Raw genomic sequence first — 26,466 nt, 5'->3', positions numbered from 1 at the left:
GTTTGTGTCGCCGGTGCCACTGCGGTTGCACTCCCGTGTGCGTGCTTACTTGGGAGTAAGCCGCATTAAATTCTGTAGGAATTACTCCTGAGGAAACCCGCTTCAGATCTAGACTACGTGGCTCGATTTCTCTTCCCAGCGCCTGCATTCGCCCTCACCCACCCTCCCACCCAGCGGAGGCCGATTTTATCTCTGTGTTTTATTTTTGGAAACAAAAGAGCCAAGTTCATCGGGCGGGATTTTGCGCCGCTGCGCCGAGAGGCGGCCCGGGGATGGAGCGCGCGGCCCGGCCGGGGCAGGCGCCTCCTTTGCACGCCCCCCAAAGCGAGGCCGGCCCCCCGGGACCCCGCTCTCTCCGGGGGGCGCCGCGCCGCGGACCCCCTGCCTCGCCTCCCCCGCTGACTCGCTCTCTCGGTGTCCGTTTTCTTCCCCTTGCCCAGGCATCCCACGAAGAGCCCCCGGCCGGCGCCCTTGGCTGGAGGGGAGCCGCGCGCCCCCGCAGGAGGATGGTGCGGCCGCGGCCGGGGGGGCGCCGGGTGCGAGCGCCTCTGAGCCCGGGCCGAGAGGCGGCGGCGGAGGGGGCCGGCGGAGACCCGCGCGCGGAGGATGGATGGAAGAGACCTCGGCCCCCCCCGGTCTGTCCAGGTGCCCCCGCCGCTGCTCTCCGGGCTGGCCATGGACGGGCACCACCGCGTCGCCGCCGCCGGAGCCGCCGCGGCCCGCCTCGCACCGCTGGCGGCCGGGCTTCCGCCGGCGCCGCTCCCCCCGGGGAAATACCTCGCCTCCGGCATCAGCCTCCATTCCCACCCGGGTAAGTCTTGCGCTGCTTGCTCTGCGTTGCCTCTCCCCCCCCCCCCCCGGGGGGGGGCGGTGGCGGTTCTGCTCCAAATTCCAGGTCCGGCAAAGGGGGTGCCCCCTTCTGCTGCCTCCCCTTCTCCCCCCGCCGTACCTACCCATTTCCTTTCAAAATGGCCTGCCTTGGAGAGCTTTCCTTTGAAGATTGCCTCCCGCTCCTTCTCCTTGGAAGAGAGGCTGGGCTCCCACATACGCCCCCTCCCCGCAGCAAAAGAGAAAAGGAATCGCTGGTCCCTTTTCTGTCGATGGACCTGCCGTCCCTGAAATGCCCCCTTAAATTGCAGTCTGTACTTCTCCCCCACCAAAAAAAAAGCTGGGGCTGTTTGCGCCCCCCCCCCCCGGAAATTCAGTATGCAGACCACACTCCCTGCCTCTTCCAGAGCTGTCCCCATTTTGCGTCCGGCTGCTGGTTTTTAAAGGCTGAGATCCCCTCCATGTGTCCCAGGATTGCGCTGTCAGACAGAAAGGCAAGGGACGAAGGGGTGTGTGAGAGTAACCCTACAGGGGTGCACAGTCGTCCTTCGGTGCCAGGCACCCCTTCCCATAAGTCCCCAGGCCCACTTGAGTCCATGCATTTCCACAGGTTTCGTACCTCTTTCACCTGTGTAAAGAGAGGACTGCCATTCCCTTTGCATTTTAAGCTGCTCCCGGGAGGATTTCCTCTCCCTTCTCCAAAAAAAGGGACACACACCTTTTTCTAGAATACCGGAGAACCACGAAGCCTAACCTGATGCCTAGAACATAGAGAAACAGACCTGGAATCCCATGAAATGGTGAGCTCCAACGGATCCCTCACTTAAAAACCCATTTAATCTGGCTGGCTGAAAAGAGATCAGCCCCAGATCTCGGTGCTTCAAACCAAAATGCCCGCATAGGTGAAAGAAAACCGGTCTCGTTAAGGCCGGGCCATCTGGAAAGGATCCTTCTCTCTCCGTTTCTCGATTTCTATCTCCGCGTTTTTACTGTCCTTCTGTAGCACAAACTGGTTACCTTGCAAACCTGGTGTCTCTGATAGCCAACCCGAGCAGCAGCTGATGTTGGCTCAAATCCTTCTTCGAGTTGTCCTTTCCTTTTGCTGTTTTTTTCTGCTCAAAAACTGTGGCGAGAGTCTTTGTCTGGCTTGGATTTTTGCATTGGGTATTTTAGTCCTGAAGTTTTTATTTTCTGCCCACTTTTACGAGGTCGGCATGGGCACGACCCTGGTGGGATGGGGGCAAAATACTTGTTTTGGTGGGACAGGGATGAAAAGGATTTAAGATTGAGCCGGTTTAGTGAAACAATTTGGCAGCTCTTCCGAAGTTTTTATGGACACTTCAGATTTGCAGTCGTGGCTGACAGATGGCTGAGGACATTGAAAAAAGAAATGGGGAAAGTCTCTTTTTTCCTTCATCCTGCCCTTTCTCTTTCTTTTTCTTTTCCCCCTCCAGCAACGATTGAATGGGGGCCATTGTATAGCAAGTTCTGAATCTTCATATTTTACAAGAGGGTCTTGTAGGAGAAATTATTTTGTGTGGTGACTAATTAAATGCGCAGAGAAAAACTTGCTGTCGAAATACCTAGAAATGTGGAATACTGAGGAAGCTGGTGGAGGGCTACCTTTCAAAAACTGAATGGCTTTTAATATAAGTAAATTATGCTAGTCTGTGACCATAATAATGAATTTGATTTAAGTAAACGTTCCTTTTTGTCCTTTCTGAAATCTGCTATTGTGTATGAAGTCTTTAATTTTGCATGTTGCACTGATACAGCTATTTTGAATTAGCTGCTTCTGTTGGCAGTAAAAACTCAATTCAAACGCTGGGTTTTTAAAAATAAGAAAATGCCAAAAAAATACTGGCTGTTGGATTGTTGTTGTTTTTTAAGTTTATAATGTAGCTAAAGAGAACTCGGGGTTCTGCTAAAGAAACCAACAAGGAGTCAAAATCTGTGCTTGGGTTGTTTTCAAGGAAAAAAATCTTGACATGCCCAGGGAGAACCAATTGAAGAATAATCTTATACAGTGAGATCCAGCTTTCGGCTGGTTTGCTCCCTTCCCCCTTTTCGTCTGTTCCTGCTGTAATTCCTGCTGAGAAGTGCTAGTGTAGCAATAAAATTAAAAGAAGTTGTGTTTGTGTGTGCAGTTTGAAATGGATGAAAAGTCCGGAACTTTTCTCAGGAATTCCTGGTTGCCTGGCCTTTCTAGCCCACTGGAGGAAGGGCTGGTGGGGGAAAAGGGATCATGCGAGAGAGCCTTCTAGGTGTGCCCAAGTCTGAAGTCTCGGTAAACTGGTCGGAGTCTCCCCCACCCCCCGTTTTTTTTGCTTTGGCTGGATTTTTGCATTTGCAAGACTGTGCAAAAGCTGAGCAGGCATTGGAAGTGTGGTCTTAAAAAAAAGAGAAATACCATGTTAAGCCCTTAGATGGAAAACTGCTGTGCCTATAAGAATCTAACCATCTAGTTCCCAATCTTGATGGGGGGCATTTTTTCAGACTCTCTGGGCTTGCCCCCTCCCCCATGAAGGCCTAAAATAGTCCTTTTGAAGCTGCCAGCCGCCCTGCCTGCCTTTTTCTTTTTCTTTCCAAATGAGATTTTTGTTTCAAAATTCCCAGCTCAGACAGAGGTTTAAGAACAGCTGCCAACCTTTTGCCGAGCTGCCCTATTCCACTCTGAAACGACGAAAGTGTGTTCTTAATTATTTGGAACCTCGGATTCTGCAGCTCTCAGGATCCCTTTTAAAATCTGTGCTTGGGTTTACTGAAAGGCATAGAATGCAGATATTTTTTTCCTGTAGTACAATACGGATGTGCGGGTGTGTATCTTCTCCCCAAGCCCATCTCCCTCTGGGGAAAAAATAAATAAAAACCTAGGTGTGGATAGGTGACTTTGAGTTTACTTTAAGGGTGACAAGTTTTGCAATAACGAAACCTGCTTCTCCTCTTCACCCACATGGAATGACTGACTTTGAAATTTCGCAAACCTGATTGCCAGCATCTGCAAAGAAGGAAGCAGGCCGAGCTGAGAGGGAAGATTTATTGGTTTTTCGAATACATGGCACCACCAATTTTCCAGGTGCTAAAGCAAGAGGCGTAGAATGAAAAGCAATAAAACTAAGCACATGAGCAAACACCCTTTTATTTCGCACCCCCTCCAAACAACTTTGCTACCACCTCCTCCTAGGGTGATCTGTAATCTCTGAAAAAGCAAACTCATTGTCCGAGCAGGTTTGAGCTGCTGCAGTGGGTATTTTAACACTGAATTCCTTACGGAGGCCTCCCGGCTTATATATTTAGCCTACTTTTAGGCTGTTTCCTGATGTGATGGTGCTTATGTTTACCGTCCTCCACAATCTTTGCTGGTTTGTTCTCACAGATCTACCTCAGGGTTGTAAAAGGCAGTTTGCCTGCTCACCATGGGTGAGCAGACATGGTGTTCCAGGTGAGCCATAGAAGTGATACAAAAGTTGTGGGTTTTTTAAATACTTAAATATTTCTAAGAGGCATCTATCTGTCAGTTGGTCTTTCTCTCTTTGCCCCCACCCTTCCTAGTAGTTATATAAATAATGTCCCAGGACATGGTCTTGAAAGCCCTTATTGCAGAATTCTTGCTGAACAAGCACATACACATACTTGGATGAGGAGCCATATTACAGAATGCTGTCATAAAACACTGTGGACTAGTAACTTCTGTTCACTTACTAGCCAGGTTGCAGTGTGTACAGAACTGCCTATTCCTGCATGAATCTGCCTGGTTTTGAAGATGGTAATTGGAGGCTCTGCTTCTGGTGCCCCCCACCCTATTAAGAGCCTCCATCAGTACCAATTTCTGTAGTTGTTCCCCTTTAGGGCATTTCTTCCGAACATACCTGGCCCGTACATTGCTGTACTTCAGGTGCCCCGTGCTTTGTTTAATGGTTTGGACTTGTTTTAAGAATTCGTTCTACTAATACACATGGCACTTTATAAGGAAAACTTTGTAGGCAGGGAATTTTGGTTTTGGCAAAGTTAATCCTTTGTTTGCTTTGCTTTGATGCTGATTGCATTGTTGAAAGCTGTTGTCTCGAACATTTTAAATTTGCAGAAGGGGGCGGGGTGTGCGAGGGAATAAATAACAGGCCATAAAACCAGGTGGCTCTGGGGCAGAGCACCAAGGGGGCAGAACTGAAGCATTTCCCTCTGGCCATTGATCAGATATGAGTCATGCCTTCCACTTCTCTTCCCTGCCCCTCTATCTACCCCGGCTGAAAAAAGCTCCTTTGTTTTACGTTATGAATAAGAAAAACTGCAAGGAGGAGCAAGCAAGATGAGCAAGATAGAGGCTAGGAAGGCTTTGATTTGCAGGCTTCCATGGGTCTCCATGGGCTGTGCTCTGCGGACAGGACAGACTCATTGCCTCCGTACCCCCTGTGGACTCTGGGCAGGCTTTGCCACGTGGTGTCAGTGAGTGGAGAGGTCTGGTTTCCCCTCCTTCCCCACTGCAACAGGGTAGCCCTTCATTTTTCCTGATGGGAAATGATTCCTTTACTTGGGGTACCTGATAAAGGAGATCTGTGCCTCGTTGGAATGCACCCTGCCTGTGTCCCATTCCTTGTAGCCATGCTGGCTACTGTTGGTGGCTTATGCTGGTGCAGCCCTGGGCCACAGGAGCAAGCAAATGCTCCGATAGACCTCTGGTAGGTCAGACGGGGATTCTTGTCCCTAGTAGGATAACGGCAACGGGGCATTCCACCCCGTCCCTGCCATGCTGAGGATGTAACCGGAAAATGTGTGTGAGGAGGCGAAGTGCCCCTCAGTTCGGGTAGCAAGCGCCAATTCCTGGGCCGCACCCTCTTTCGGTCAAAGTTTTTTGTGCCTGGTTCCGCTCGGTGGATCTAGGAGCAAGACAGATCTGAGATGCTGTGAGGCTAAAATCTGCGAGAGGAGATGCTGTGCGGTGGATGGAAAGGCGCTTTGGCTGCCCCACAGGAGGCGAGAGAGAGGCTTCTGCCCGGAGAAGCTTACAGTCAAAGACAGGATGTGCCAAGCCCCTTTTGCCATTCAGACACGCATCTGTTTATCCTCCCCCCTGTGCCCTCCCATGTCATGAGTGTTCTGGACAATCTTCCAAATAATACACCTTTTTGCCTCTGAAAATTCTGCATGCTCAGGGAAGCGGGAGTCGGAAAGGGAGGGAGGTGTATGAGTGGACAGCGTCATTATCTGGAACCCCCTTTCTCCCCCTGCGTGCAAGGGGGTTGTATGAAGAAATGTGCATTCTCTGTGAAATGGCTTGGATGAAAATGCCGGTCCAGTCTCCCTGGCTGAACAGGTGCAGCAGACAGATTGGGTCCTGTTTTCGGCCCGGAGTGCCAGACGCTGATGCACGCAGGCAAGAGGGGGGATTTTTACCCCCTTCAGAACACCAAAGGAGTCTGCCTGCCTTAGACCAAAGTCCGGGCATTCTGTCCACACAGAGGTCCACCAGCTGTGCCGCACCACCCTCCAGCCCATGTTCCCCAGCACCCGTACCTAGCCGTGCAGCCCCTGACACTGGAGGTCATGACTAGGGCTCATAGCGTGGGTGGCCTCCTTCTCCATCCTGCAGCCACGGTTTTGAGCAAGTTCCGTGCTCTTCCCTCCTGCCCCAGAAGTTCCTGCTTCCTCTGCTCTTTTGGTTGCCTCGACTATGATTCTTAGACTTTTGGATTATTCATCTCGAACTTGGTCGTCTCTTCCCCCCACAGTCCTAACTGTTGTTGTAACATCTACTTGGTTGTTTACTTCCAGCCAAAGGTTATTCATGTGGCTCTTCCAAGCCAAAATGGAGGGAGGGGGGTGGAACCGAGCTATTCTTTGCAGAGAATCTAAACACCTTCTTCTTAAAGAAAGAAAAGAAAAGTGCACTTAACAATTCAAACTTACCAGGTTAGTAGGTATGGATTTTTTCCCCCTCTCTGGCACTCTGATTTTTAATGACCAAAGCTTTCTGCTATTTTGAGACGTACTCTCCGAATCTCCCACCGTGCCCACCTTTTTGTGGTTTTGCATTTGAAATTGTTCAAAGCTGCAGGAAGAAGCCAAGTTTGCTTTGCTGGTTAGTTTTGAGGAGATAGGTTTGTATATCACCATCCTATCGTAATGCTCATCTGAAAACCTTCCTTTCCCTGCAAAATACCCTTTTCAAAACAGCACAACACTGAAACCTTTCTGAAGCTGGTGAGGTTCAGAGTATGGCTTAGCAAGATGTTTGTCCAGGAAGCCTCATTTTTCGAGGTTTGCACTGCAGCTACCTTCCTTGGAGAACCGGGCATTGGGAGGGACAGATCAGCTGTTCCTACTTTTCCTGCAATTTTTTAAAATATTAACTTTTCAGGAAGACCAGCCCATACAAGGCAAGGGTCGAGAACAGTCAGCCTTTGTATGCATGGCTGAAACAGCCCCCTTGTGGGGGGGGGTGGCTGCAAGCGCCACCAGTGCTGTCATGTTGGGAGGCAAAGTCGATGCAAAAGTAAGCGGGATTCTGCGTTACCTTCCCTCCTTTGGGGTCTGATGGAAAGCAGAGGCTGTCCGCCTTGCCAGGAAGCTTAGCCTACTTTCTGGGGATGGTGGGTGTTGTAGTCCACCATGGCCCAAGCCTGGGAAGGACTGATGCACAGAGAAAGACAACTCGTGCTGTGGGGGAGGGAGGAAATGGACCATTGCGAAACAAGAGTGAGGTAATGGCAGTGTGAAGGAACTCTGAGGTCAGTTTCTCTGCACAGCTCAGGGAGGGCTGCACATGCTCTGGAGCTGTGGATGCTGGCCATGTGGACGGGCGGAATGGAGCGCCCCGAGAGAGACGATGGTGTGGACTGCAGCTCCCACAGCCCTGCACCCTTGACCCTGCTGGCAAGGGCTGATGGGGGCTATGGTCTGAAAGATCTGGAGGGTGGTGTGTTGAGAGTGGCTGCTAAGCAAGATTCCGGGCGGCGGGGTGGGGTTGGATGGCCGTCTTGTGTCTCCGGAGCATCCGGTTCTTTCCCATGGGCACAGTTGGGCTGTTTGGGGACAGGAAGATGTCACTCAAAGCCCAGTAATTTTTCACTTTCTGCAAGAGTCTGTTTCAGTTAGCGAACAGGGGAACTTCAGCCAACAAGGTTTCCACTCATCTGCAGATCCCAGTTTGCAAGAAAGGTGTGGAAATAATCGGTCACCTTCTGCATACGCAGCAAAGGCACCGAATGGGGTTGCTTTGGAAGAGTCCTAAAGCTTTCCTTAGGATATCTCTTCCCCCCCCAGGGAAGTGTATCTGTGCACCAGCATCCGGCTTGCCATGGGCCTGTCTCCAGGGGCAATTTTCTTTCTCCAAACAAATGAATTCAAAACCACTTTGCAGTCTTGTCTTGGCAAGGCTGGCAGACTAGCTGAAATGCTCCCCCCTACATTTTTCACCCTGCAAAAAGTTTAGGAGAGCTGTGGGTCCGGACAAGTCAAGGAGGGCGTTTTTGCCCTGACATGCTAGCTTTCTTGGTGCAGGGATGAAAGGGGGGAACAGCACTGCTGGTACTGGATGCAGCCTGAAAGACAATCTTTCTCATGTGTTTTTCTCTGCGTTGCTAAACTCAGTCATCTGGACTATTGCACATCTTAGGGGTGTGTGTATGAATTCCTCTGTAGGGTATTACTGGAAGGCGCTTATGTAATTGATGATGTATAGACTGCAGGAGGGGACCTAGAGCCGGGGGCAGGGGGGTGTGCTGGGCAGCATATCCTAAGCATGTGCTCAACCCCACATTTGGGGAGGAACTGTCAGGAACTGTGCCCCCCCCCCCCGGGGTGGGAGCATCCCTTCCATGTGGCCCATCCCTGCCTTAATTTTTACAAAAAAACAAGTGCCGCCTGCAGTTGGATTTCCTGCACCAAGCATTCCAGGTTAGGGTTCTGTCCAGCTATGCTCCTTTCCAGAATACTCCATTACATCCCTCCGCTACACCAGTGCAGTGTCTGGTTTGTCTTCAAGGGCAGCCCCACGTAGAGTGAGTTACAGTAGTCCAGGCGGGAGCCATTGAACACGGAAGAACAAAGAGCCACTGGGCCTCCTTTTGGCTCTGATTGTTGTTATTATTATTATTAATTATATTTCTATACCACCCATAGCCGAAGCTCTCTGGGTGGTTCACAACATTGAAGTCCCCCATCCAGATTCCAACCAGGCCTGACCCTGCTTGGCTTCCAAGATGAAGCGTGGTCAGGCCCTTCAGGCTGCATGGAAGCCCAGCCTGTGTAAACAGCCAGCCGTGGCTTATTTAAGCCATGGTAGTCATTGACTGGCCCGCTGAGCCTGTGGTCCATGTCGCCTGGTCTCATGAGGAGCTGGGTGTACCCAAGACATTTTCTAGCCCCGCGGCTGGAGGCACTTGCGAACCAGAGGTGCTGAGTCTGCATGCAGAGCAGCATAAGATCTTCCTCTCTGGCTGGGAGACATGATCTGAAAAGGGCAAAGAGGAGAGGTCCTCATTGCTGGCGGGTCATCTCCAGAAGCTCTGCACTTCAGCTCCCAGCCGTCCTGACCATTGGCCATGTTGGCAGTGGCTTCTGGGAGTTGATGTCCTGCGCATCTGGAGATCTGCCTTCCAGTCACCCCTGCCTTCAGGAGCCGATGGTGCAACTTCTGAAGGGGTTTGCTTGGAAGTAAGTGCCATTGAGTTTGGTGGATCTTTCTTCTGAGTCAGTGGGAATAAGAGTGCGGCTGAAGTGCGGCCTCCATTCCTTTCTTCCTGTGTGCGCTTGGCACGTTGAAGGTCCTTGTAGGACCGCTGCATAGGAAGGCACCTCAAAGATCATCTAGACCAGCCCTCTCACCAAAACTGGGATTGCTCTAGTGGTTGCTGTCATCGTCATTATGTTCTGCCTTTCTCAAACCAACCAAAGTGGTAATCAAGGAAATGAACAAACCCAATATGCAAATGCCAACACATTTATTTATTTTATGTATTCATTAAATCCGTTTTATACTGCCCAATAGCCCAAAGATCTGCCCTGTAACTACGCAACAGTTTGAAAAGCCAAATTAAAAAAGTGTGTCTTGACCCTCCTTCCTGAGTGCAGAGTGAGAGGCAACTACAACCTCCATCTTCCCCTGCTATCCAGGGTAAGGCTGGTCTATACTCCCCAAGTACATTCGCCATTTCTGAGGCTATGAGCCATGCTTGGGCTGGTAGCTACAGGGCTGGGGAGCTCCCTCACCCTTAAATTTCTCTGCCCCTCCTTTTTTTTTGGAAACAAATAATTCAGGCATACATTTTTGTCCTTTAGAAGGCTTGCAAACTGGATGGATTCCCCCCCCCCGGTGTGTGTGTGTGTGTGTGTGTGTGTGTGCGCGCGCCCCAAAATTTAGGCCAGCTCCAGGGCTCACCGTGGAGGCTGGGCTGGGCGGCTGGTCCAGTGCATTTGCGAAACGGCGGACTGCGTGCAGCGAGTGCCCGTATTGAAATCCTGCTCCTCCTGTGCATCCACTCGAAAACCTCCGACAGTGGCAGTGCTTCGCCACAACCATTGGCTCACACAGCGCGTCGGCCGGCCGTGTGTGGGAGCGTGCAAGCAAAGCAGATTGCGGCCCAAGGGAGCTGCCGGCCGGTCCCCGCGCCTGGGTTTGCCAGGTGCTCCAGACAAACGGGGGAGTTCCATTTACATCATGTCTTGCTGAACTTTCCGGGAACGTCTGTGAAGGTGATGGTTATGTGTTTGTGTGTTTGTTCTGGCAGCGCCTTTAATTAGGGCAATTACTTGATGGTGAAGAATTTGGCAGGGGTGTGCGTGTGTGTACGATTACTTTGTCTCATGTGCACGCATGCGCCTGCGTGTGCGCACACGCAACTGTGTCAGGCGTTCTGAAGCATCCCTGGGGATCTGGCCTTTGTAGCAGCCCAAGAGGGGGGCTGTTCTGATGAGCAGAAGGGGGTGGGCAGCCCAGGGGGCTACCAGGACCACTGCCAAGAGGAGGGGAAAGCTGGAAGTACAGCGAAACGGGGTGCGTTTAAGCTGTCCTGCCTGAACGGTGGACCACAAAGGCCCTGATTGGAATGCCGCCTTGGCCACCCCGGTGCCTTCTGATGCTTTGGACTACAACTCCCATGATCCCCATCAGTGGGCCGTGCTGGTGGGAATGATGGGCCAGGAGATCTGGAGGACCACAGGTTGCCCCTCCTGATCTGAATGGGCGTGGCCATCCTTGCTCTGTCCTTTTGATGTTTTCTTCTGTCATGCTGGTGCCTGGAATTTATATAGGATGAAAAGAAAGGTCTCTGCCCCAGGGGCCATACAATTTGCAATTCAGCACAGAGAGGACAGCAGAAGAACAGGAGGGAAATGGAGTGGGGGAGGCTGGAGGCTGGAGTAAAAAGGGGGGAATCAGCTGTGCACCAGGGCAAGACTGTGGGCATAGATTGTGCTCAAATGGGCCCCCCATCTAAAGATGAACCGCCCCCCCCCCGTATAAAAGAATCTAAAGGCACATGACCACACCGCTAGCCAGTCACAGAAATACATTCAGCAATTGTGATGCTTTTTCTAGCCTTGCCTAGAGAATACAGAGTCCAAAGAACCCGGGCGTCCTTCTAGCCTGTTTTAAGCACCAACTTTCAAAGATGGACCTCTGCCTCCTTCAGACCGATGGACGATTTTTCACCTGGTTGCCTGCGGCGAGTCCAAATAGCTTTCAGGTGATCAGCAGGGAAGGGGCTGCAAACTGGAACCGGGCAGTTCATTCCTTTCCCTTCCACTTCTGTGTTAGCCTGCCAGAGTGCCACATCTGATTAGAATTTGTACATGTGGCCAGGATGATAAAAACTGCTTTATGAGCTGGTAAATTTTGCAGTCTTGTTTGCAAAACGTAATTCCTAGATGGAAGGACTTCATTCCTTGAAAAACAAAGCAACGAAGCCAACGCAAGTGGCCAAATTAGGCAACCTGTTTTCTGGAGAACTGACCCTCTCCCCGCTCCTTATTATTCTTAGTGACTCGCATAAATTGGCCAGGCGAAACCCACCTGGTCGGGGGAAGGACTTCGAGAGAGCCGAGCGCTGTGGTTGGTGTGTATAGATCATGCCCAGTTCTGGTTTTCATACATGTGCAGTCAATGAGCTTGGTGTATCCATGGCATGTGTATGTGCTGGCCTGGAAACCCGCTGTTTTCTCCAAACTGGGGGTCTTAATGATGAAACGGAGCGTGAGGGCCAGTAGCTGAAGGTGTCACGCTGTTGAGGACAGAAGAACAGGGCTTGGATATTTATAGCAAGAGTGACCAACCTGAAGCATTGAAAGTCCTGCCAGCCCCAGAAAGCTGATGTTACGGACTTGCTCCAGTTCCCTTCCAGAGATGCTCGAGCACTCGCAGTCCCATTTTAGACCAGGATAACTCTTGAACACCAGCAAAGAAATCCAGTCCCGTTGCTGCATAGCTTACATGGTGCTTAGACCAGTGCCAGGCCGACGTGAGAGCTCAGCTTTATTTTCTTCTAGAACCCAGAAGTTTTGTTGGATACAGAAGATCTGTGCTTATTTAAAGCAACTCGTGCCCAAGACTTTGTTTTAAGGATCAGAGCAGAACAGAGCTTGTGGTCCTCCCACAAAAAGTCTGCTCCTGGTTACTCCAAGCTTTCGTCCTTGTCGCAGGATAATTCGGCGATGGGGGAGCAGTCATTTTGTGGTTGAGCAATTAGGAGTCCCAGAGCCCTTCTTTTGTTTTATTTATCTGCAGCATTTTTACTCAGCTGGTCATCCTTCCAAAAACATTCCCAGAGAAGCTTACAAAAACTAATCTTAAAACAGTCCCTGCCCTCAAGCTTCCAGTCTAAAAGGCACAGCATGAAAGGAAGGGGGCTGGGGAGGGAAGAGGGCAACACAGCAACGCTCAGCGCACCCTCTCCTAGTTTCAAAGTTCCCGTGGGTGTTCCTAATGGCAAGAAAGGGCAGAGCAAGCCCCCTTCTCATTTCTTCATAGGCTGATGTACGGGAAGGTCTCCCTGAAGGAAGCGGGGCACAGCTTCCAGCAGCTCTTGGTTCCAGGCTGAATGGGTTGGAGAGAGCCTGCCGGCACCGGACCTTCGCTCCGTGCCCCAGTCGCAGAGTTTTACAGGCACTCTTGACATGGCAGCCTCCCCGGTTTTCTCCTAATTCCTCCCATCTTCTTTTTTCCTACTGTGGAAAAACTCGCTAAGTAAGGGAAGACGGAATGGCTGCACAATGTCATCTTATCAGAAGCCCCGGGATTCTCTCCGTCTGGAATCCTCTCCAGAGGTTTCTGTCCTGATGGATTCCCTGCCCACTGCCGTCCGTCCGCCGGGCCAATTTGCGCCTTCCCAAGTCACCAGGCGGCCGCCTCCGCCTCCGCAGCATGGTCCACGCCGGGGTTCCCCACACGCACGTTTCTGCCACGCAGGCAACCCCCTCCGCTTCGCGTGCGCCCCTCCCAGCCCCCACCTTTCCCTGGGTCTGCCAACTGCTCAGAGACGTTTTTTTAGCCGATTAAGTCTTCTGGCTTTAAAATGATTAAGCAATTAAGCAATTACGTTTATTGTGTTGGCGTCCTGCCCTTCCTCCGTGGAGAGGTGCAGGGCAGCAGTGGGCATGTGTGCCGCATTTTTTTCCCTGCAACAACCCTGCGAGGCAGGTCAGGCTGAGAGGGAGAGAAGCTCTGAAGCCACTTCTTTGCTTTGTGGGCTGAGATGATTGTAAGCTCTCTGCAGCAGAGACCTGTCTCCTAGAGCTTACATGAAAGGGCCCATATGCATTGAACAAATTAGGAGTCACAAACTGTTCCTTAATTTCTTTTCTCAAGAACTGTTTCTTAAGTTCTTCTGTCTTTATTGACATGCAGTTTGTCACGCACAGGATTTTTCTTTAATTTCTGGCCCATCACTTCTGCTGATTCAACCTTCCTCTGCTCGGGTCCCTTGTCTTGGTTTTAAACGCAGTGGAATACTTGTGCCTTCCTATGGCCAAAACAAACAGCTCAGAGAAGAATCTGGTTTGGTGCCGTTCCAGGGCATACACATCAATGCGCTAGTCCCTAGCGTGCCCAGTGCGCCTGAATCGCAGGAAATGGGCACAATTGGTGGGCTGACCTTGATGCAGTGCAGAGACCCGCCTGTCCACCCCCTCCCTCCGGGCCACAAGGCTTTGCTGTTTACATTTGCATGGTATTTACATAAGTTAATCCCCCAAGCAGCCCTCATATTTGCTTGCACTTTTATCTCCCTCTTTGATCGGCTTTTGGATTTCGACTTAAGGGTGCTTTTGCTCTTCTTTAATCAGGTTTAGCTTTAAGTATCGGTCTGGGGCTGCTCTGTGACTGTATACTTTGGATATCACTCGGGGCAGGTGTGTTTTGGCTGCCTGGCTGCTCCCAAGCTGGGCTCAGTGGGGCTCCTTCCCCATTGCTGCAGTCTCTGTTCTTGTTCTCCGGAGGCCTTGGGCCAGGTTTCAGTCCCGCCTTCAAACTTCAGAGCTGAGCGGGGGAGCTGCATCCAGCTTTGGCTAACCGAGGCTCTTGCCAAATGACCAGCCTTCCACCTCTACAATGCCTGGGGATTGTTCTGGCGTTGGCTGAAGAGCTTGGAGCCAGAGGAGAAGCTAAGGCCAGCGCTTTTGGGCAGTGGGCGGCCAAGCTGACCTGCCCGACCAACAGTGCCAAGGCAAGCATCCAAATGCCTCTTGCAATTGTCCTAGGAAAGGGGCTCCATTTTTTCACGTGTACGACATGGCGGACAGGTTGGACTCTGGGGTGCCAGGGGACTGAAGGGCCATGGCTTCGTGGTCGACATTAGGGGGCATTTCAGGATGTGCTTTGCCCTGAAATGTCCCCAGCTCTGTCCTGGCATCTCCCAGCAGGGTGGGCTTGGTCATCTCTGCCCCCCCATCTAAAACCCCAGAAAGCTACAGCTGGTCCATGTCTCTAGTCCAGTGTATCAGGCTCCACTCCACCCAAGGCTTTTCCCCATGTTCCTTGCATTTCTCTTCACGAGGCCAATGTGGCTCCCCTCCTGGAAGTTCAGACATGCTCTCACAACAGCCTTGAAGGGTGGGCTGGCTTCTCATCTCCCTCTGGCAAGGAACAGCTGCTGGCGAGAGCAGGAAATTCTGGGGAAGTGGCTTGGCTCCGTCTGAGCTCCCTTTACCTGTGGCTTACAGACCTGCAGCTTGTTTATTTATTTATTAAAACATTTCTATGCCGCCCCTTGCCAAGGCCTTGGGGCGGCTTACAACATCGAATACAAAATACATTAAAACAATGACAATTAAAATATATACAGTAAAATAAAATAAGCCGCTCTGGCCGAATAAAATTCAATAATATTAACATTTAAAATGCTGCATAAATAAAAAGGTCTTCGCCTGGCGCTGAAAAACAAATAACGACGGCGCCAGGCGGACCTCTCTGGGGAGCGCATTCCATAACTTAGGCGCCACGGCTGAGAAAGCCCTCCTCCGAGTAGCCACCCTCCTAATTTCCTTCACTGAGGGCTCCCGGAGGAGGGCCTCTCCTGCTGATCTCAAGGGGCGGCTGGGCATATATGGACGAATCGAAGTTTAGGGTCAGGCCACCAAGCAGGTCTGCAGTAGAAGCAGCATTTGAACCCGGCACTTCCCCAGGTGCACATGTTTTCTCTTTCTGCCCCTCGGCTGCTGGACTTGGGGCATCCCCTTTTCTCCGTCGCTGATCAGGCAGTGCAGGAGGGCTTGGCTGGTTGATGGTGAAGGCCCGGCACCCGCTTCCCCCTGCCAGGTTTCTGGCAGCAAGCAGTTCCACCTGCTGGAGGAGGAAGCCGCTTCCGCCTTTTCCGAGGCTCATTAGCCGTGCCCTGGAGAGTTGTGGGTGGCTGGGGACCCGGGAGCGATGCAGATCTATTTTTGGTCACGGTGACTTAAGGCTGGATCGCTGGCAGGTTAAGCAGCCCTTGCGTGGGACGCATTTCTCATTGAGAAATTAAAACTGAAGAGCTGAGGGGCAGCCATCAGTCTTGGGAGCGGCGGCTGGTAGTCCGAAGGGCTTAACACGGCACGGGCGAAATTTGCCATGGTTCCAAAAGAGCTTGGATTTCTAGGAATCTGGCCTGCAGCTTCTGCACCGGACCAGGACGACATGCCTCTGTGGACCATTTTTAAACAAACGTTCTGGAACTGGAGGCAAATCTAATGGTGCAAAAGTCACGTGCTCTTTCGAACGCAAATGCCATTTGGAGATTTGAGAGGATCTGGCTCCCTCGGTGAGAGAACCACGGAAAGAAAGATGGCTGAGGAGCACCAGACAGATGGAACGGATTTCGCAGAAGCTGTACCTCTCGGCTGTCCAGCCTTTGGAGATGGGATGCTGTTCTAAGGGGGTGCCTAGAAGCGGGTTTGGGGGGTCCCTGGGCAAGGGAGTCTCCTCTCTCGCTGCCATGGTCTCCAGGCCCCCTTTGCACCTCCCCCCCCTTGCTTGCTTGAAACGCAGAGAATGCGAGACAGCCGGGCATCTCCCGCTCCTTCTGCCCACCCCTGTCGTATAGACCCAAGCAAGGAGCAGGGACAAGGAGGGCGAGGAGCAGGGGCGAGTCCAGGGCACTGTGGCCCACGGGCCCCTGCTGAGGTGCGGGCCTTCGGTGAGTGCCCTCCTTGGCCCCTGGCCCTGCCGGGGGGCTGGCTGGCTGGCTGGCTGGCTGCGGCGCTCCTGCATTCCAGACAGGTTTTCTGCGTGGCTCGGAAATGCTGCGAATCGAAGCTGGGGTGTCCGGCATGCCGGGGAAGCTCTCTGCCGCCGAGCTGAGCCCCTCTGCACCGAGATTAGGAGACCATCTGGAGCAGGCGTGCCCGGTCAGGTCCATTGTCTGCAGCCGTCCTCGCGCGGGGCATGTGGGTCTGCGTGCGTCCGCTCCAGGAAGCGGGCCCGGCTCCACAGGCAGTCGCCCGGTCCGGGCTGCCGTTTGATCTCCTGCCACCGTGGGAGGCCGGCCGCGCCAAAGGCACACGGCTCCCGCCAAAGCCGCTCGTCCAACTGGCCGCGGTCCTGCCACCTCGGGTGGATAATCCGAATGGCACTTGGCACACGTCCTGGCCCAGCCTCATTCTCTGCCCCCATGAGAAGGCGTCACTTGGGGGGGGGGCTGGGGCCGCTTGGCACGGGGGCGCTGCCAGCCAATCCAAGCAGCCGAGCCCGGGGGCGGCCCGGTCGGTGGAGAGCACCCTGCGCTGAGCGATGGAGTGTGGCTGAATAGGCAGGCCCCCCGCCCCCCGGCCCCAGCCAAGCGGCTCTGGAAAGAGGCCGGCGGTGTGTCGGGGGGCACAGAGGGTTGCGCTGGTTTTTGGCATCCTCGCAAGGAATGTCCAGAGGAGGTGCCCAGGCTGGAACCGGGACAGGCGTTTGCAAAGGTCTGTGCTGCTGCGAATGCTCTGGTTGTGCTTCTCCAAAGGAGGCTTAAGCAAACAGAGCGCAATGGGAAGTTTGTACTCGGGATGTGAACTCCCTTGAACGAGCGCCCAGGCCCCTGGTGTGGGAGCCTTTGAGGCTGCGTGGCACCAAAGGCCTGGGCTTGCTTTTGCGGCAAGTGGACGAACGCCAAAGGGCGAGAGGCTTCTGCGTGCGGCACGAGCGGGCCTGCTGGATCCACTGGGGTCCCAGTCGGACTGTCCGGGATTTCCCCAGATGACCACCTGGACTTGCTGCGGGCTTATCTGCACTCTGCAAATACCTCTCCTGTAGCTTAGTATCTGGGCATAAGAGTTTTACAGTAAAATACACTGGCATTTTTTGTATTTGATGCCCTGTCTGTGGGCATCGGGAAGACATGCGCTTGGCAACGCCCTGGAAACACGATGCTTGCCAGGCAAGTCTGTTCTGCTTCAGCAGGGCTCCTCAGTGCTTAGGAAAACAGTGGCACCAGAAGGACAGGACTTAGGGGCAGAGGTCCAGGGCCCCACTGAGCTGAAAGTTCAGGAGGGCCCTCAAATGCACCAGAATTGGCTTCCCACTTCTTGAAGACCATCCGCCCTCCTCCATAAGCTCTTTAAGTGTAGAATCTGAAAAAGGTTGTCCCCGGTTGTATGAGACCACATGCAATTGTTGCATGCAGACTAGAATCAAAGCAGTGGGGTGGGGTTAGTCAGTGCAGATTTTCATGGGGATTAATAATAATAATAATGCATAATGAGTAATCATCATCTGCAGCAATACCCAAGTTAAACATCCCCATTCAGGAAGGAATGAAGAGTACAGAGGCGCTGGACTGTGCGAGTGTGTGTACCGGTGGCACCGTTCATTTCTGCTGAGGGGAGTCCCTTGTGGGTCTGCACAGCTCTTGGAAGATTAGGCAATCGGTCAAACAGATATTGCCGTGTCCGCGGAGGAAAGGGGGGATCCAGATGACGTCTGTGAGGTCCTCGAGGGGATAGTGAAAGATGGCCACATAAATTAAACTTTCCCAAGCGACAATTGGCTTAGGACCTGGGCCAAGATGAAAATTAAGACTGTGGCAATGCGGGGCCCATGACATTAATGTGTGCGTGTTCTTAGTGGCACAGAGAGCGATGAATGTGTAGTGCTCTTCAACCAGGTGTGACTCAAAAGTCTACCACAACCCACCAAGGGGGTGGGGAACAAAGGAAAGACACTGACAGAGAGCAAAAGTGAAAACGGGCACAAAATGACCCGAACGTTACTCTTTTGGTTTTGTTTTTAAAGTATAATTATGCAATTTGCACAATTGCTCTTGGTTTTTGCCAATTTCTGCTGCTTTTAAAAGTTGTGGGAAAGGCTGCCACCGAATCCGTCCGTCTTAATCCACAACTCCCTGTGCCTCAGAGGTCCATTAAGGCATCGCACAGATGCTTTGGAGCATATCTCAGCGACCCTAGGGGCTAGGAGTTTGCTCTTCCTTTTAATAGAATCCTGCCACATCCTGCAGCTTTCCCAGCACTCCCAAGCCATTGCTGTGCAACTGGGTCTTCCTACGGAATTGTATTGTGTTCCATCAATGTTTCTGTTAGATGTTTCAAGCACCATTAGACGGAAAGGTCGGGCACGACTGTATCAAATACATCAGAATGACCCCTGATCCCGTTCTCGCTGAGCTAGCCAGACCTGTTATCTTGGCTTAGCTGCTTTGCAGCTATTGAGGAGATATTTTTCTGGAGACACATAGCTGGCCTCTGCGTGCCCGGGCCGGCCCGCCTTTTAGGCAGATTCCAGCTGGCCTGTGTAACCACATTCCTGTCCCAAGAGCAAACTGTCTCCGGGAGAAGCAGCTCTGCTCAGCAGCGCACCTGCCTGAGGGTCAAGCACGGCTTCTGTGGATGGGGATGGAGGGGAGGAGGAGGAATGGAGAAAGCTCCCAAGGGGGCAGTTGAAATTAAGCCTCTTTTCCGGGGCTGGAGCAGGACAGGTGGATGTTCCTGGAAGGGCGACTTCAAAGTAAATTGATTTACTTTTGGTAAAATTATTTTTCGGCTACCTTTAGACATAGGACCCTCTCAAAGCAGCAATCAAGTGTGTTTAAGGTATTCACATGGGTAAATGTGTCCTTAACCTCGTACACATCAGCCTAATCGGCTGGTGCACCCAAAGAACTTGAGCCCAATGTATTTAAGGCTTCGAGGGTTAAAAATGGCTCCTTAAATCGGGCTTGTAAGGCAGGATTTGGGTCCTAAGGACAGATAGCCCAGTCATATCCCCCTGGGGTGTCTGCGTTTGGCGCCAAGCGACGCTCCCGAACCCTCTTAAGGGGCAGCCCACGCACTGGACATTGCAGAGGTCAAGCCAAGATGTCTCCAGAGCATGCCCTGCGCTGTGAGAAAAATCTCTTTGGACGCTTCCTGTCCCATGGAAAGGAATTGGAAGGGACGCATCTCCCGGGCCAGCTCTTGTCGCTTGAACCATTTGCACGGAAAAGTGTTTTGTCTTTGTTTAGTATCTCTCAGCCTCCCCACCCTCCTTGGCAGAGCACTGATAGCGCTTGTAGTCCATTAGTTGGTTTTGCATCTTCTCTTCTGCTTTCCAAAGAACTCCTGTTGCTAATTTAGCATTCTTTATTAGTTTGTTGTTGGTTTGGTTGCACTTGGTTCTTATGATGCGTGTCACCCTGGGAGTTTACGCCATGGGCTGACTCATAAATTGAATGCAGAATAGTAATAAAATGCTGCGAAAGGACCGTCCCTCCAGATGCGCCGGCCTGCAGCTCTCCTCACTTGCAGCCAGCGTGGCTGGTATCAAAAGGACTCCCAGTCAGGGGAGGGTAGCCTGCAGGCCACCGGCCCGACCTTCGCCACTTAGTCCTGACTTTGGTGCCAGGCTGGCTCTGCCGGATGTAGACGCTGGCGAGTCCAGTGAAAAAGCTCTGGGAAAGATTTCTTATTCCTCCCTTTCCCTCCAAGGGGTGGCTTACACAGTCTTCTTGATCTTTACAACAACCCTGTGAGGTAGGTAAGCCGATCGAACAGGACTGAGCTTTGTGCCCGAGTGGGGACTGGAACCTGGGTCTCTGCTGTCCCAGCCAGACACGATGCCCACCAGTGCTGAAGCCAGTGTGAGAGCCCGCGTGGTGCGGTGGGTAAGAGTGTGGTCTGGGACTCCAAAGACCTGGGTTTGAGCCCCTGCTCAGTCATGGAGCTCATGGGGTGCCTGGGCTATCACAGATGCTCGGCCCGGCCTGCCTCACTGGGTGGTGGTTGTGGCTTCTGCGTGGGGCTTGGCCATTCAGAAATGGTGATGACGGGCGTGGAGGGGGGGTGTAACAGTGGGTGCTAGAGGCTAAGAGGGAGGAGTAGATAGGACGGTCAAGGGGTGGCCCCATGTGGAGCGCACTGCAGCAGTCTAGCCTACTGGGCTGGGCCACCAGTCAAGCCCTTAGAAGGCCCGTTGTGCCACTGAGGCCGCTGGAGCCCCAAGCGACAAAGGCAGCTCCAGCAGTGCCCCGAAGCTACCCCCTGCCCCTGGAGGGGGGCACGCCTGGCCACCGCCGGTGGGACATCCTCCACAGTCCGCAGACGTTCCCCGCAAGGCCTCGCCGACTTGCCGGGGTTGCACTTCCGCTCCTTAGCCCTCCCTGGGGCCTTTGGCGATCCAGGCACACCACCTTGCTCCTCCACGGCCTCACCTGCCAGAGGTGCGAGGCGAAAGGGTGCCGAGACTCCGGATGAATCCGCCCAGCGGCTGCTTGTAGATGTTAATTCACTGGGGGGGGGGGGCAAGACCAACCCCCAAGCTGGGGAACCAAGGGGCCGAGCGATGGCCCCCAAGCACCACCTTCTGGGGCTGACCCTCCAAGCAGGGGGCAGAACCTCATCGTTGCAGCCCCCGCTCCCTGTGCAGGCAGCCGCTCCAGGAGGGTTCCATGCGCGATCCATGTGGATCCATGTGGCTCCCATCTGGGATTTGCCCCAGTCGTTACGTGACGCACACGGGCAGTGCACCGGAGGCAGGTTTTCAGCGGGACCCACCTCCTTTCCTGAGCTGACTCGTGAGTAATCTTACTGGCCCCACTCCTCCATGGCCTAGTTGACCCAATGGGGTGGATGAACCTGCCCTGCTTCAGTGGGAACCGGGAGGAGACCAGGTTGAGTCGGTGTGTCCCAGAGCGGTTTATGACGGAACTTGGCAAGCCGCTGCATCTCCTCCTCTTCCAAAAAAAGTCTTCGTCTTTGCCCCACTTTTCAAACAACGCAGGGCGTTCTTGAAAAAACAAAACAACGCCGAATTAAAACAAATGGGTGACTCACCAATAAGAGAGGAAGCATCCGGTCATGAGATTAGACACCAACCGACCGCAGTAACCACCGTGGAGACAAAATAATAAAGAAAGCCTTCAGGGACAGGTGCTGTCTCAGTAGCTGGAGAGGCAACCGAAGGGCCCCCCGGAGCTGGTGAGGAAGAGTGTGCCAGCCCCCCCCTTCTTGAACCGACAGCCGACGTTCGTACTTGGCAGGATGGTCAACAAGATGGTTGTGCAACTTTGCCGAGGTTTTGCAATCCTCCTTTTTGTGTGCATGCCAAACATAGAACCTCGTGGTGTGGAAGGGTGGGGGAAAGGTTGTGATTATTTTCTTTCTGCTAGTCTGGGACCTTTGGGTCATTTTCAAGATCTGGCATGTAGATTTTTTTTTTTAAACCAGCATGCTTGCCAAATAGGAAAGGGTTCAGGCCAGTCCTGTTCAAGGTTGAGGGCGATATTCGTCTGCTGTGACTGCCCCAATCTTAGACAGCTCAGTGACAAATCCATTTATCCAACAAAGGCTTGATACGTTGCTACACTGTATTTGTAAATTCTCTGTTAAAAATAAATACGGAAAAGAGGTATGAAGTCAAACACACAACTTTCATAAAGAAACTATATGCAGAAACAGGCCTTGGCAAGATCAGTTTCTAAACTAGCTGCAACTGTTCTGGGCATCTTTTTCTGTGCGCTCGCATATGCGCATGTGTGTGTATTTAACTTTCTCAAGGTTTTTGAAAAGGTTTCCCACCTGAAAAGCTCACAGTCTCTTTGTAACTTTGCCTTTGGACCAGAGTCCTGCCCTCCCCAATCTGGTGGCAGCAGCGAAAAAGTGGTCCTGGCCAGTGGGCATCTGTTAAACATTTAGGAACACGCTGCCTCTGAGCATGTGCCAAGGACAGGAGCTCGTGATCAGTATGGAACAACCAAGCAAGCTCCCAAGTCCTTTCAGACACATCCATTTTTGGTTGCTTGCAAGCGTTCTTTTGCAGTGGCGTCATTTTGGGAGGTGGGGTGGGGAAGAAAAGATTTTTCTTTGGGGAATTTTTAGAGAGCCCGCAGTTGGAAATGCTTGCAGATCTATTGCAAATCTCCTCTGGTCTAAGCCCCACCCTTGTTTGAGGGACCCTCATGGACCGAGTTCCCTGAAGCTTTGCCAGTCCTGGGATCAGTTAAGGCCTCGGAGGGGCTGCCGTGGTAGGTTTGCGTGACAGATGGACTTCTTTTCAGTCCCAAATTTTCTTGTCCACTGAGTCAGGGGGAAAGGGAAGACCATGTGACCCGTGGGCAGTTTCTCTCTCTCCGGGCACATTTCGGCCCCAGCCAGCAGTGCTGATGGGAGCTGAAGTCTGACAAGATCTGGGAGGCCAAGAGTTGGCCACCGCTCTTGAGATGACCTGAACCTGGCCTACCCAGGTGAACTGGCCGTGCTAGGCCGTGTGTCCTGCTTTGCAGAGGACTGTTTCGAGGCTACCCTGCCCGGTTTTATTTTTGTATTATATTCCTATCCTGCAAGGAGCTGACGGCAGGGTGCACAGTCCTCTTCCTCCTCTCCGCTTTGTCCTCGCAGTGACCTTGTGAGCTGGGAGTGAGGGACTGGCCAAGAGTCATCTCATGTGCTTCAAGAACTTGGATCGGTGCCTCTCGTGTCCCAGTCCAGCACTCTGGCCCCAAGATCACACTGGATCCAGTTCCATTTTAAAAAGGAGGTGCTGGAAGCATGTATTTAACCCATGACTTGTATGTTTGCATCTGGCCGAACATATTTCCATATGGATTTCTATGGAAATAAGAGTCTTATTTTATTTTATTTTTACTTCATTTTATTTTTAGCAATGCATTTCTTTGGCAATTCAGATGTAGGCACCCTAACCCTAACAGAGCCTGCAAACTGATGCCTTAAAATGAATTTGTTCACTTTGGAGAGGTGGGGGACGAATAGCAACATTGCTACATAAACAGGGTGCGTAGTTTTGGCGTCCTTGCGGGTCAGGCCAGGCGTTTGGGGTGGGGGCATTGCTTCGAGTCCAGGCCTGGATCCCAGCACAAAAGCTGCTTCTTCGCCTTGCACTTCTTGCCATCTCTTAGCAGGAAACCCAACCGGCCTTGGAGGAGAGGTGTGAGGATAAAACGGGGGGGGGGGGGGCGTGCACACATGCTGCTCCTTGGAGGAAAGGCGAGATATGTGTGTGACGTATATGTAACTGTGCAGTTAAAAGCAATTTGAAACAAAAACTGGGAAGCAGATGAAGCTCTCTTTGCCCCTTGCTTTTCTGGCAACCAGACTCCCCCATCTGCTTGCCACAGTCCTTTAAACTGGCAACGGTGCATCGCTTTTGATGCCAGAATCCCAGGTTGAAGACGCTGGTACATTGCTCTCTACGCTCTGGTGTGGGGTGGAGGGTTGTTTTCCCGTTTGCGCGAGGAATTAGGGAAAAATTACGGGTCTTGCAGAAGCCTGGCCTCTCCAAAGTAGCGACAGCTCTGCTTTCAAGGAATCCAAACGTGCTGCAGAGCAGCTGTTCCCCAGGGAAAATGAGAGCTCTGTTTTGGTTGCGTAGCAGGTTGCCCTGATTCGGTTTCCTCGTAAAACACAAGTGGAAGCCACGGAACATTCCAGAAGGTGGTCATCTACCAGGCCGGGGTTATATTGGAGAATCTCCCCCGCAATTAATCATAATTTTTGAGATTAACCTACAGATGTGTAAGCTCCACCCCCTGTCACTCTCCTGAATTCTAGCCTAAAGTTCTAGAGGCTGTGTGGTGTAATGGTTAAGAGCGTGGGACTGGGACCCAGGAGATCGGGGTCTGAGTCCCCGCTCAGCCACGGAGCCAACTGGGTGGCACTGGGCCAGGCACAGACTCTCAGCCCAGCCTACCTCTCAGGGATGTTGTTGTGGGGAGGAGAATGATCTCAGCTGCTTTGCGGTTGGTGTAAGAAAAAAGCAGGGTATAAATCTAATAAATAAGACTGGCATTGTGCATGCAGACGCCTCCATTTCTTCTTTTGGAATAAATGAAGGAAGTGCAATAAATTTATATTAGACAAGCCAATAAAGGAGGAAGGTCTCTGCTCTGGCATGCTGGACGTTGTAAGCCTTTTTTCTGCCTAATTTGCACCTTTCGAGGACTTCCTATTTTTACAAGTATTTTCTTCCTGGTGTTTTTGCCTTAGGTTATTACTGTTGAAATTTTAACTGTTGGGCTGAGCCATCCAGCGTGGCTGACTATAACCCTCTGAACTCAGAAAATTCTGAGCATTGGCTTTGGGGGTGGAAGGCATGCTGGGAAAGCTTGCTTCCGAGCTTCTCCCATGATGGAAAACCTGTAGAGTTCCCCACCCGTGTGCTTTCCAGATGCATCTGGACTGCGACACCCAGAATTCCCAGGTGTGGCCCTGCTGGATGGGAATTCTGGGAGCTGTGGTCCAAAGGCCACCAGGCTGGAAAGGCGTCAGGACAGGCGATTCTGGCTGGCTGAGTCTTTTGCTATCCTCATTGCTGTCCTCATGGACTGAGGACACACCAGAACCTGGTGAGGCCTCACCGCTACGCACCCTGCCCTCGGAACGCCACCCCAACGCCGGTGCTGAGGTCAGTTTTCCAGCTCCGTAGCTACAGCAGCACTGGGAAAGTTGGCTAGGTTGTCTGGCAGAAGGTGGCTTCTGCGAGGTCGGAGACCCACCTCCAACCTCGGAGTGTGTTCCCAAGGATGGAGCTGACATTCCAGCCTACAGAGACAGCAGCTGATGGCTGCGGAACGGCATCCTTACCAGAAGGGTATTCTTTTTAGGGTTGTTTCCCTGGAGGTTGCTTTGCTAAAAGGGCAAGCTCTGGAGGAATGATTGGTGTAGGAATCTTAAATATTATGTAAACACCCATACGTACACAGCACAACTGGGGCAGTCTGAGCTATGGATTCATTTCTTCACAAAACAAAACCTGGTATTGTCTGAGGGTGGTGAAGAGAGCCAAGAAAAGGGGAAGTCTTAAGGGCCCCACATTTCTGGAATATGTTTTCACTGGGGATCCTTAAGACTGTATTTCTGCAAGCTTTTATGAATCCGTATCATCTCCAAGGGGTCTTTCAGTGGATTATTCCAGGAGTTTCACAGCAGTTCTGTTTTCAGTTCTATTACTATCTTGGCTAAATGCTTTATAGTTGGTGTTGGTTAATTTTGCTAATTATGGGTGTCTTACCACAGTTTTGGGGTTTTAATTGGGCAGAACTGTATTGTACTACCTTGCACAGTCTTTTTCCGTAAAGGCAGCCTAGCAATGTTTTAAAGAAAAAAAATGCAGACAAAAATGGTTGCCTGTATTTAGATAAATATAATGGTCTCAGTCATTCTGTTTATTTCCTGTTAGTCAGAGGGAAAGGCAAAAAGGAGGGAGGTTTCCTCGTGGAAACCTTGCTCAGTGCTACACACCCACCCTGCTCCACTGCCTACAAACTCAAGCATTTGAGATTTTAAGAGACTTTGCAAACGTGCTTTTAAGGCTGTCCTCGCAGGATCCCTTGCTGCTTTTGTTTTACAAGAGAACTGAATTTCTTTGGGGATCCCGTCCTGCATTTATCTAGCATGACCGAAGAAATGCATGTAACTGTTGCTCTTTTCCCTGGCTGCTAGAAAATCTGTCAGGACCCTCCGTATTTCACCAGCTTTGTAAACCCCCCTTTTCTCACTTTTAATCTCAGAGCACTATGCCAACTTTTTGCAATGAAATTTCCCATTCTCAGATTATATAACGGTTGTCTGATTCAGCTCAGCAAGCTTTGCACTCTGATGAAAGATCTGTGGCCTTGTAGATTCTGAAAACTTGTTATCATGACCAAAACCAGGCCAACTGATCTTCCGGTTTAACTACCATTTTGCTCGCAACCCTATGGAAAAAAGCACAATTTTCTTTTAGAGCATGTCAGGGTTTGAGAAACT

The 26,466-nt window shown here is 51.9% G+C and overlaps 1 protein-coding gene across 6 annotated transcripts in view; it reads left to right on the top strand.

The window, feature by feature from the left end:
• Positions 1 to 591: 591 nt before the first annotated feature.
• Positions 592 to 26,466, top strand: part of TNRC18 (trinucleotide repeat containing 18) — an 89,761-nt gene continuing 63,886 nt past the window's right edge. For 5 of the 6 annotated variants that reach the window (XM_044433107.1, XM_044433105.1, XM_044433108.1 and 2 more), the window contains exon 1: positions 592 to 811. In XM_044433107.1, the coding sequence (XP_044289042.1) occupies positions 607 to 811 (205 nt within the window). In that variant the 5' untranslated portion in view covers positions 592 to 606. Of the gene's footprint in view, positions 812 to 20,220; positions 20,239 to 26,466 lie in introns of those variants that run through there. The other variant, XM_044433109.1, reaches the window with a different exon arrangement.

Source organism: Varanus komodoensis, unplaced genomic scaffold (genome assembly GCF_004798865.1).
Source record: "Varanus komodoensis strain SLA01 unplaced genomic scaffold, ASM479886v1 scaffold26, whole genome shotgun sequence".
Lineage (NCBI taxonomy): Eukaryota > Metazoa > Chordata > Lepidosauria > Squamata > Varanidae > Varanus > Varanus komodoensis.
Note: the sequence above shows the minus strand (reverse complement) of the source record. Positions and strands in the feature narration are given on the sequence as shown.